Below are 13,190 nucleotides of genomic sequence, written 5' to 3' on the forward strand. Positions count from 1 at the left end.
GGATTAACCATGCCTCTGTGATTTCTGACAGATCTTTGTCTAACTTGTTCCTAACATCTTCTTTTGAATACTCCTATGATCTCCCCATCAAGCTATTCCACTGGCTTTAGTATACTTTTTGTTGAAAATTTCAAATCAAACGTTTTTTCTTCTGTTTTGGCCTCTTGTCCTATCTACCCCTGGAAAATCTGTTCTTTTCTCTTTGCAACAAGACATGTATTGTATTTGAAGGTTAAGCGTGTCCCAACCTCCTTTTCTTGCATGGAACAATCCCAATTCTTCCACTCTTTCAGACAGTTCAGAAAGTTATGTTTCCTAAAACATCATCATCACTAAAGCCCAGGCACAAGCTGGACCAAAAAAGGACAGTCAGACTTCATTCCTGCAAGGAACTTGGATCCATTAAATACTGGAAAAAAGTCTGAGAAAGTGCATCAGTTCTCAACAAGTTCACAAAACCCATAAAGACATCCTGTGGACAAGTATGGTAGCAAGGTGAATGATGCCAGCAAAAAAGTTGTTCTCTATGTGTCTTTTTAGAGGAGATTCCAAAGAACTGATAGTGGACAGCAGTGTTTTCATCAGGACTGAAAAAACTATATCAGTCACTAACGATTAGGTATTGAAAGTGGAAAAATGGGTTTCAACAGTCTTTAAAGATTTACGATGCCTCTCTGATTCAGACAGAGCTGAACCACAGGGAGACAAATACAGGCCCTGAGATGTGTCCCTTGTTCAGTTCTGGGAATAAGAACTGAATTCTTCCTTCTCCAGGCAGCGGCTGCCATTGACTGACCCAAGGAGACCAAAGATGAGGCCACAAATTATTTTGAGTAGTCTGCAAGAACTTACAAGAAGGAGATCTGTTGGCTACTACAGTTTTGTTTCTAGTCACTACAGCCCTAAATGCAATTGTCTACAAGCCACCTGGTTGCTTTTGAGGGAAGAATTCACATTGCTACTGATATTTTCTTCAGAAACAGTGTGAAATAGGTTATCTCCAGCCCTCCAAAAGCACTTGGCCCAGAATCTGCACACTGGACATTTGCCCTCAACATATAGCTCCCCTGAAGGACATGCTTTTGCTATTCACAAGCCTACTTGCTCATGAGCAAGGCAAAGTTTAAAGCTGAGATAGCAGTAATCTCTATATTAAACTTAAGGAGATGCTCTAAATATGTATTCATATTGCAAACACACAGACCATTAAGTTTCAAATACATGTAGCTAAGGAACTAAAAGAACAGAAGTAATAAAAAGCCTGGTAAGCCTCTCCTCAAAAGACATCATTTGTGTGTTGAAGACTGGCTTTGAATCTGTGGTTTATAGATAAGATCATCTAAGTTTCATGAATAGTTACTTTTTTCAAAAATAAAAGGTAATGCTTAGTAAAATTTAAGAACACATTTTAAAGTTAGAAAGACCCTTAGAAAGTCACTTTTTGAAGTAAATCCACCCGGTTCAACATTTCAAACAGTTCAAAAATGTGTCTTTAGAACTAAAAAGTTTGTTACGTGCTTTTCATTATGTCTTTTCCCTTCAATCACCAGAAATACAGGACACCTTGTTCTCAGCCCACTTAATGTTTAGACCATCCAAATTTGTCATTTTTAGTTATTTAGTCATTTTTTATGACTTGTTCTGCGAGCTGAGATCATTTACTCTCTTCTCCCTCACTTCTAAATAAAAAAAAAAAAAAATTAAAAAACAGTTCCTGTGAGGCATCACTTCAGGAACAACCACCACTGAGCTGAGACACTTCCACCAACAATCATCGGGCTGAGACACTTCCACGACACAGTATCCAAGAGCTAGCTTGTTTCTTTCCCAGGTGAAATTAAGTCTTCCTGGGGCAAGTGCCAAATTGGCAAAACCCAAAAATGGCAAAAGACAGAAGCTAGACTGCATTCTCAGTTTCCCTTGGTACTCTACCAAACAATCCTCATAACCGGTAATAAAAAAATCCCATCCTCTCACTGGATGCCAAATTCTTTCTTGTATTTTATGTTACACAGCTGTGCTTGCAGGGGAGGAGGAGGAGGAGGAAGCCTACATAACATGCCTCATTCCTAAGACTATCAATCTGGTCTCCTGAAAAGGAAAGCTGAGCTGGAGCACTGTAAGGTCCTGTTTCCAGGCCTCGAAGACAGAAGCTGTGGCCACCACAGCACCCTGCCCTCGTCAGAGAGCTGGGAAAGCTGCTCTTCAAGCCACTTTCTGATGCCAGAGACAAAATTAAACACTGTAAATTTCTAATGCATGGGAATGCTGGGATCCTGTTTATCTTCATGGCTGATGTACTGTTGCTAAGTTTGTTAGCCAGAAAAATGGACTAAAATTAAGTATATTACCAGTTGGGGTACTTTTACAAGCTCTATTGCAATACCATGTTCTGTTTTAAGGAAAAAGAAAAGAAATATGAAACATGAACAAACTACTACATGGAATGTCTATAACATTTTGCATTGATTATTTATGTGGAATGTGAGTTATCATTATCTGTATGTTCCTTAATGAGGGCGATTCAGAACAAAGGTTATAATAGCAATATATAAAGGCCTAAAATACTGCATTTCTCAAAAATCATGATTTGCAAAGAACTACTCTAAAAATAGTATTTTAAAAGTACTCCGCATCGGTTTTATTCAGCCATTTGTCTCTAAAAAGCATAATAACCCAGTTTATTAGATTACTGAACCCACTATCACTGCTGCTGGCAGTGGTTGTCATCACTCCTCGTCAGCAGCTTCCCTTATTCCTTCCTATTGAAAGGGGAGCACCGTCAGCGTGAATAGCAGATCTGTTTAACCGGAACTGCTCTTACTAACAGCATGACCTTAAATTTCACCCTGAATACTGACTTGAGTTTTTGAAAAGAATCAAAATTCAATTCACATGCATCTGCCAAGGCCTAACCACTTCTTGCGGACATTACGCAGCAGAAACAGAATTTTGCTGCTTTCCCGACTGTCATCACTATAGGAAGGAGAGAAATGGCTGCACCTCCCTCTCCCACAGAGCACAGGTTAAATCCCTTGTGTGCGGAATAAGATAGACATTGTTCACAGATATGATTTTTGAAAACCAATTCTATTCTCCCCAAATTTCTAAAATAACCACAGCAAGTTAAATACAGGGTATTTTTCTAAAGCAGTGCCAGCTGCTGTGACAGCAAACACTTTATTATAGTTTTCTAGGAAAGTGAGTCATATCTTATAAAAATATGGTAGATGTGAAATTTCAAAGTATTCTATTCTTTATCAAGTCTCTGTTTTGTTTTCTGTCCAAGATTCTTTAGCTGTACTTGTTACTGCAAACTGTACAATTGATCATGAACGTGTCAAAGGAAATCCTAGAGACCACGGCCTTTTGGGGTTGTCACATTATAAATGCTTTGAAGCATAGAATCTTCTTTCAGCAGATACAACAATTAAAGAAAAAGAAGGGGGGAAAAAAGCCCCAAAACATAAGGAATTAGAACTTCATTTTTATTGGATGCAGTTTAATTTAAATTAGCAAGAAATGGCTTATGTCACTGAAGCATTTGTCTCTTTAAAATTTAAAATAAAGCTTGTACTCAAGTATTAGTAGTTCCTTTATGTCATCTTCCCTACCTCATCTTAAAAAGCTAGGAAACAAGAAGAGAGGAGAAATTCCTGCAGCACATACTAAAATCTGAGCTATTCATTCTGGACTAAAAGATTAGGAAGTGGTAAAAGTAAAATTCACATTTCTCAATACACAGCATAATAGAAATCACATGTTAACATGGATAGTCTTCCAAATATTGCACAGAGTGCCAGGAAAAAAATAATCCCTCTCCTGCACTTTTTGGGAAAAAAGGTGAGAGTAAAGATCCTACCTAAAAGGTGTAATCTCAGCTGCTAGTGAGGCAAATGCTATGGCTGTGGGTAGTTCAAAAGGACCCTCTTTTAAGAGATGGCAGCTCCTCCTTGACATCAATGGGCTTTTTCAAAGCTTTGTACGTACACTGCCCTACTCTTCAACTGCAGCAGACAGGCAGTGCAAAGAGGGGGAAAGGCCCTAGTGAAGGAGAAATGAAGTCTTTTCACAAAAGCAACCATTTGGTGTATTTGAAAAGGGAAACAGAGTCACAGAAGCACAGGGTGGCTGAGGCTGGGAGGTCATCTGATGCAACCCCCCTGCTCAAGCAGGGCCACCTGGAGCTGGTTGCCTAGAACCATGGTGAGAATGGATTTCTTTTTTTAACCTATAATGAGCAAAAAATGAAACAGAGGAATACTTACTTCTACATACATGTACATACCTGTATACACACATGGAAAAGTATACAAAAGCTACAGTTTGGAATTTACTTGAAAGCATACTGATTTCAATGTAAATTTACCACTGAGAAAGAGATGTGATATCCTGAGTATACCGGAAGAAAATATACTTCACATAATCCTACAGTGTCTTAATAGGATTTATTATTTTATTTTAAAAATCCCAATGTCTGTTTTACCTGGAAGTAAATGCCACTTCATATTATGAAAGAGGTTTTCTACAGTTTGCACATAATATCAGAATTTGAGATATATGATATCAACTTATGACCTATTACATGTCATTCAACATCGCATTTTTCAAAATCTTTGTCAGAGAATTAATTGAAAGTCCCATGCCCATCACAACCAAAACAACAAACCCCAAATCTTCTTTACAATTTGATTTCAAGAACTGGAATTTCCAGGTACCAAATGTATCATTTCTGATGTTAATGTTAAAAATAATTAAATCTTAAAAAGATGAATGCTTGTGATAGAGAAATTCCGATTTCTGAGAACTGCACTGACCTAACATTAAATTGGTCATAACATAATTTCCAGGTATAATTTTCCTAGTTATTCAAATGGCAGTCTGCTGAACATTTAGAACATATTTTAAATCAAACCACACAGGTAAGATGGAATAATAATCTTACATTATATATGCTCTACATTTTTAATTTATGTCTGTTTCTTTTAATAAAATTTTGATGCAATTAAACAACACAGTTGTTAAAAAATAATGACATCTAAGATCATGATGGATACCGAAGTTAATTCCAATCCAGTGCAATGTCTCCATGTAAATATTTCTGTCGCATAAAATACAGGTTCTGTGTCCATAATGGAGGAAAGCCTTGCAACTGTGGGCACAGTGAAATAGAGCTATCACACTAGAATAAAACCAGTATTATACTGCATAGAGAAACACTTATTTTATGTAGTTTGGCTTATACTTCAGAAGTTTGTTATTGGCAATTGAGAGAATTTGAAATTACAGTGGTGGGGAAAAAATTACAATTATTGAAATAATCAGCCTGCATAGAGGCAGCAAGGCTAGAGAAATTTATGACATTATTTCAAATCTATCTAGGTCAGCAATGGCTATAACCAGCTACCATGTGATAGGCACTGAGAGATCCATTCTTGAATAGCAAAAACTCTTTCAACAGACACACCAAAACCAAGGTGGGTGTGGAAACGGAGCACTACGGTACCCTGCTCCGCCCCAGCTGGGTTAGACAAAGGGCAGGCAGGTATCCACCCATCAGAAAGATTTCACACTCTGGACTTGTACCTAGGACTTCTTTAACTGATATTAATAGATTTCTTCAACATCCCCGCAGCAGGGAAGGGAACAGATTAGTTTCTCCAAGGGGATTTTCAATCTCCTAAACCACAAATCCCAACCCTGCCTCCTTTCAGGGGTGATCAAGCAGAGAATGTCTTCCACCCTCAGAAACAGCGCTGTTTGGCAACACAAGCCCCAGTTCTTCTGGCATTGGTCCATTCCCAGGCAGGGGTTGGAGAAGAAAAAAAAAAACAAACAACAAATGTCTCATATCTTGAAGAAAATTCCACCCTGTCTTTATGACTCCTCCTTCCTAAATATATTGGAGATGAGCAAAGATAGCAACCTGATCTAATTCAGGTATTTCTAAATATTGTGAAGCTTGACAATACATTAATTAATATTTCTCCCATATAGGAAATTATTATCAAAACCCCCTCAATTTTGGAAAAGGCTCTCAAATAGTTAGAAACTGATTAAAGTATTTGTTTTGAACCCAAGGCTTTCACTGATTTTCACTTCCAAAAATCATATTCTATACGTTCCAGAGAGGAAAAACAAAAAACAAAACAGGAAGCCAATTTGTGGCCAGAATAAAAACCAAAAAGAATACAGGGAAAAAAGTGATTATTTTCTCCCTAAAGTAACTTTGTTGATATTGTGTTTGTAAAAAAATATTTAGAAAATATGAATATCAAGAAATTATCATAATCACAGAGAGAAAAAAATTCACCACCCATTCAAATACAAAGATGCTTTCTAGACTGATAAAATAAGATCATTTTTATTACTCCAATAGAGACTTAGAGCAGCTGGTCAGAATCCTGTTCACCCTTGTTCCCCAATTCCTTGAGGGCAGAGAGGGTATGCAGAAAAAGTTACAAAGCTTTTTCCAAAGTAAAGGATGCGACCATGCAGTAGCTGGGATGGAGACAAAAGTGTTTCCAGGAATTCTTGAATATGTCTACAGGTGACCTTTAATGACCAATCTTTAGTAGTTTTATAAGATCAGTGTTTTGGTAGATACTTTTTTCCAAATGATCTGCAATGGCATCAGTTAGGGGCATGCTGACACCCTGAAATAGCTGTGAGCTAACAGAAGGCAACTGCATTTCTCCAAGTTACTACTTGCAAATGGGTATTCAGCTTCCCATATTTTCTATATCTTTTATAGTGTCTGGCAGGAGTCAGGATCGTATATTAGGTTTTTTTATATTTGAGGTACTTAAAGGTCCTCATTGCATCACTAAGATATATAGGAATCCTTTGGATATCCTATGGCAGTGAAAAAAGCCTCAAGCCCTTCCATGAAACATATTAGTAATTTCTTTCTGTCCTTAAAGTAGCTTTGGCTTGACAAATATTTGGGACCAGGAGGGACTATGTTTGAATTATCATGTAAGCACTATCTTCAGAAGATGATGGCAAATCAGATACAATGTTGTGTTTGTTTGCTTTTATTAGCCTGACACTAATTGTCAGCTTTACTGCTCTAGGAGTAGAAAACACAACTTGCATGCAGAGAAGGCCACTCTTTCAAGTAGCCTGGAAAAAATCCTGCCACTTAGAAAGTGAAAATCTCTAAGGATTGCTAAAGAAGTCAGCACATCTATCCTCATTAAAGTTGTCAGGTTAAAGATCCCTAGGGTTTTTGAAGCTGAAATAGAAAGCGGGAGAAAGTATCACTAGATCTATTTGAGCTGTGGCTAGTCTTACTGCCATGTTATAGGGGAAGATGACATCCTACAGCAACAGATACTGAAAGTATTTATGGGGCTATTATGACAAACAACAGAGATCAGAGAAGACTAAATGCATCCGCTTTCACCTCTTGGAAGCTATATAAGCATTAAGGATGCAGATCACCCAAAAGTCCCAGACATCATTTATGAAAATATCAAAACACCTACAAACACAAATTAGATTGCAGAAGCTGAATAAATTAAAAGACTGAACATAGCTGTACTTCTAAGGAAGACCGACAGCCGCTACAGCAGCTCAGCCAAAAGTCAAACAGGTATCTTCCAACAGTTTTGAATGTGAAGTCACCTCCTTCTAGGGTGCATGAATACAGCGGTTTTAAAATGCATCTAGAGACAGAAGACTCTCAGCTTAGTTTACCCATATCTGGTACGCTGTTCCTGAAAAACTTCCCTTCAAACTACCTTTTAGTTGAGTCTCTTTCTGACTTCGGGCGAGGACCTTCATCCTGCAAGGAAGGAGAATTCCCTGTGGGAGCTGGGTGTCTGAACAAGTAGGGAAACATCCAGATGCTGTTTGGTCTGCTGTATTGGACTGCTGTAGCCATAGCTACACTGAGACCCTACAGGGTAAGAAGCAACATGCTTTTTACAAAGGCAAATGACATTTCATAATTAGTTTATTTCCCATCTGGGAATTTGTCCTCCATAATCTGTTTCAGATGCAGGAACTCAGTCAGGCTTGTAACAGAAATCCAAATCCCTAACATCAGAAAGACACAGGCTATTTGAATCCACCACCATGCGCTGAGTCCCTGATGTAAGACCCAGGTCCCAAGAATGACTCAAGAATGACTTCTGGAAAACTCGAGCTCCTAATGCTTGGCTTAAAGTGTCACTGCAAACTGTTAGAAATGAAGACAGTTAAACTCCCATTTTTGATCCCGTCACTGCTGGGGTTCTCCATCTACCCAAGGAAACATGAAGGGGTAAGAGGCAGATGGGTGCCCAGGGTCCTCCTTGGGCATCTCTTCAACAGTTTGTCTGACTTACAGTCTCCTCGCAAGGATGGAGCCAGTGCACTTACTGCCCTAGGGAAAGTTATTTTCCAATGCTCTTTTCCTGACAGGAAAGAAGGCAATCCAAGCAGCAGCATCCACCACTTCAGGCCTGCTTGTCTTTCTTCTCAGGAGGGAACGAACACGATGCTCATCTAGCTTGAGTGCCGGGGGTATCCCCCTTGCTGACATTTCCCATCCTAGATCTTTTCCTTTTGCCAGCTGCTACGAATGATTCAGATGGGAAAGCAGAGTCAGGAGGATAATTTCCCTTGAAAATTGAATGCAGCCCTGAGACTGCAAGGAAAATTAGAAGGCTATTTAAAAGAGTTGTCAGTTTAAGAACTGAAATACAGTTTGACATTTACCAAGCAAGCTCTGTCACATGGAGGAACAGTGGAGCAGTTGTCACTGCAGTGACAAAAAAACTGAAGGAGGTATAGTCCAGGCTTGAGCTTTGACATTTGCCCAGAGATCTTAAGTTAATCATTCATATGGGGAAGCCATTCACACTCTAAACTATTAAAAAAACTCCTGAAGAGAGAACATCTAAATAAAGCATGAGGCATAAATGAAAAGGGAAAGGTTAAGAGCAAAGACAGCTCACCAGAAACACATGCTGAGGAAAACCAAGGCAAAATGTGACCCGTACTGAACATCTTCAAATATCACAAGAAATCTGATACACTTTTTTCCCTGTGGTATATCAGTTAAGACTCATTTTTTCTAGCTTGTGTACATCACAAGAGCAAAGAGAAGAGAAAGAGTCTGTTACCTTGAATGTCATCATTGAAAGTGCAATACTTGTTACGGTACTTATGCAGGAGACGGAATGCATTAGTATTAGCAAAATCCTCAAACTGAATGAGGCAGTTCATGCCATACCTAGAAAGACAAAAAAAAATGTGCATTACATTAAAAATAATACATAACTGTATATTAAAAAGCTATTAAGGTTTGCAGTCAGATTTTGAATACAAGTATAATATGATTTATACATCTACTAATATGTTTGTTATATTCTGTATCTTTATATTCATATAAACTGTCTAGAAGGCATAATTAGACTACTAATATGCTTTATTCAGTTCTAAGATAAGAATAAAAGATCAGAGGAAAAGGCCTTCATCTCTCTGCAGACAGTCTTCACTGAGCAATTCTGGTAGTGAGCGGGAAAAAAATGGCTTCGTAAGGAAGGTAGTAAAAAGCTAACAGACTCAGAACATCGATTTTATTTTATTGTCATGATGCAGGTCAGTAGAATGATCACACTGACAATGCAATGCTCAACCATTCTTATTATAAAAGAGGTATTGATCTGAAAATCTAGAGAAATGATAAGTGTGTGAGAACACTTTAAGGAAGTAAAGTGATAGCTGCAAATTTGAATCAAGTTACACGACTAACATATACTAGAACTTTAGGTACACGCAGAAATTAGGTTATCTACATTTCTTATATCTACTGTTTCACTGGGTTGTCAAAACTGATTTTCTGGTATGAATACTTGATGTTTCTTAAACAGTAAGCTGAGAAACAATGTTATCATCCATTTCAATGTTTTCTCATCCGTGTAGCTAATGAAACAATTCAAACTGATATTTCCTATAGTACTTCAAAATCTCTATATAATGTTTTGAAAATAGAGCATGCAGTTGCGTCAGATGAACAATTTCTATCATTTAGCTGATGTGGCTATCAAAGTCAGTTGAACAGCATAGGTAAGTAACTTTTGATGAACCTTGTCATAACAGTCTCAAAGTTAATACCAGTCACTAAATTTCTTGGAAACAATTTACTGTGTTACCTTGATGCCTTGGACCCACTGCGTACCAAGGCTACACTACCAGCAGGCAGCAAACAGCAGCATTTTTCTAGTATAGGTAGGTGCCTATGTGACTTCAATGGGCAAAAGGCATCTCAAATACAGCTAAAAATTATTGAACAGAGGAACACAGGAGTATTTTTCTTAAAAAATTAAGGAAACTCTAGACTCCTGGCAATAGATTCATATGCCAATACCTAATAAGTAAGAAATTGCCCTGGTATGCCAATATAGTTGCTCCTAAAATGAAAGTTAATAAAAAGTTAAATTAATTGATATTACAATTATGCTTTCTCCAGTCTTTAGATGCATTTCATAATAGTAGTATCTCTGGATTGCTTGTTTAACATTCCCATATGGCATTTTCAAATATTTTCTTAAAACAACAACAACAACAAACAAACAAAAAAAAACCACCCAAACACAAAAACCCAGAGAACACTGAAGACATTTCTAGACAAAAAGTATGTAGAGATTGAATTCAAGCTCACAGCATATTGGCAACAGGGGAAAAAAAAAAAAAACCAAAAAAACCCAACAAACCCACAACTTGACTACTGTCAATCTCACATGGAGAAAAAAAGTAAAATATAAAAGTTTAAAATATAGGGTTAGTACTAAAACTGTCTGTGTAAGTTTGGATCTGGAAATACCACATAAACATTATCCCACTGTGGAATAATATTACAAGAAAAGTTATTTTAAAAAGTATTTTAAGCTTATATAAACCTAATGGCAATTTGCACAGACTAAGGAATGATTTGATTAAAATTGCATTAAGGTGTTGCTATGCAATGGTTACCACTAGGGTCTAAGAGGGCAAGATCTCAACAGCACATGTCCTGTTTGAGCTACAGGAGGTTCTTCCTTATCTGCTAACAGCACAAATCCAAGAGAGACAGTCAAGCAGTTCCTGCTTCATCCAGAAAAGCACTTCATATGTATACTGAGCAGATCAGTAAAAATAATCTACTCTAATGTTAATCGAGCTTTTCTTTAAACCATACATGTGTTTGGCAACCACGTTAAGCAAACCCATCAATATATAAAAAAAAGGGACAAAAATTCCTGTGACTAAATTAATTTCCATGGAAATCACATATTTACAGCCATATTACAATTAGCCAAAACTACTGGGATTCCACTGGCAGGAATGGTGATCCCTGCTGAAAATAAATACAACCTCAGGTTTTATGGAAAACCCTGGACTTCTTCAGCAGCATAATGACAGGCAACTAAAAGAGAATTTGGCAAGTCAGTAATTCAGTACAGTAAATCATAAGTTCAAATAAGAAACTGCAGCTACTTTTCAATAAATAATTTAAATTTCTAGTCTGATTCAGTATCTGACATGAATTTCTGTGATACCATAAGGGTCCAGGAGCTACAGTTGGATAATAATATGAAACTAATGAGATTAACACTCTGGAATCCTGGAGCTTGGTTAGAAGTGTTTCTTGGATATCATTAAGCCAATGTCTGTTTCTTTATTTTACCATATATTACATTCCATTTTCTCATCTGCATTTGATTTTTCTCCATTTTCTTACCCATTGACTTTGTAGACATGGATCAAAACTCCCTGTGAATTATATTAAATCAGTGTCTCTGTAGAAAATACTCATAACCCCAGTTTACTGGGCATACTATCCACACTAATCATGGCTGTTTAATTAAAATGGAAAAAATGCAAGCAGTCTAATTCTGTGCCTCTGAGATTTTGGTATTATAGCAGAAAAATTTGTAAGCAGCGATCTTTTTCATTGTATGTGACACACAGGTAAAAACCTGAGACTTCAGTGCTGCCCATGACCACTAGTACCTCATAAGATTCCCGAAGTTTGAGGTTTGTAGCCTCAAAAATGTCTAATCAAATCCAGTCACTGGGTACACGATAGACAAGACAATGACACAGTGTTTCTCTGCTTGTATTCCCATTGTCAAAACCAGTAACAGATGAGACATACAGATGAAGCAATACAGAATAGTTAACCTCTGGCGTTCCAGAAAATCCTCTTGAAGTAATTAATTGGATACACAGGTGCCACATGGTTCTGGAAGCAGTGAACATACCAAAACAGCCAACAATTCTTCTATGACTTCCAACTCTTACTATCGCGATCACTTAACAGCAGGAAGTTGAGCCAAAACCTACAATGATGTTCACAGTCAACAGCTCAGTTCTGCTTGCTCTGCCGTCTCGCTCTGCAATAACCTTCCACCCCTACTGCACTCTGATGGACAGTTTTAGGTTGTGGTTTCTCCACTATAAAGGGAAACTGTTTGAATCAGCCCTCATGAAAGCAAAATGTCTCTCTCTGTACCTCATACTCTATTGTCACTGCACATTTTCAGTTTGGAACTGCACCTCTTCACAGGTGGATATGGTAGACAAGTGACTGCTGGATGAGAAGGGAACCAAGCACTTTATTGCTTGTCTGTGTCCAGTCATCAAATCCTGCTGTGCCTTTCAAACCACTCAAATTCCAGCAACTGTGAGCTACTACAGTGCTGTAATTCATATTATGTTTCAAACATTATGGAAAGAGAAAACAAAGTGTACAGTTATCCTAAAATGTGACAATCTTAACATCAGTACTTTATACAGATACAGCACAGGTTCACTTCATTGAGTTTCGTCTGATGACACTGATCGGGTAGGTCTAGAAGCAAGTAACTGAGATCTGCTATAAACAAACCATCATATTTAAAACCAACATTGAATGGTTGTGGTTGACTGTTACAGGGGGCATGTGAAAAGCAAAAGGCCTGCAGTTCAGTGCCAGCAGCTGCAGGCTGGACAAGAAGGTTAGGAGGCAAATTTACAAGGAACTGTCAAAATAGAAAATACTGCAAGAGATACTCTTCCATATTTTATAAGGGTGAAATAAGGGTGTGAACCTGTGTCCTGTTTATATAAGCAGTTAAACTTGATCGTCATATACCTTAGGAGAATTTCACTTTCCTATTTGAAATGTTAAGGCACATACATTTAAAATGTAACCTAAAATCCTTTTAATTTGAATG

General features: G+C 37.6%; 1 protein-coding gene across 2 annotated transcripts in view; it reads right to left on the minus strand.

The window, feature by feature from the left end:
• The window catches only part of ME1 (malic enzyme 1), a 226,460-nt gene that overhangs the window by 31,887 nt on the left and 181,383 nt on the right, over positions 1-13,190 (minus strand). For both annotated transcript variants that reach the window (XM_026845283.1, XM_026845282.1), the window contains one exon: positions 9,114-9,223. In XM_026845283.1, the coding sequence (XP_026701084.1) occupies positions 9,114-9,223 (110 nt within the window). The remainder of the gene's footprint in view (positions 1-9,113; positions 9,224-13,190) is intronic.

This window comes from Athene cunicularia, assembly GCF_003259725.1.
Source record: "Athene cunicularia isolate RWA chromosome 3 unlocalized genomic scaffold, athCun1 chr3_part1, whole genome shotgun sequence".
Classification (NCBI taxonomy): Eukaryota; Metazoa; Chordata; class Aves; order Strigiformes; family Strigidae; genus Athene; species Athene cunicularia.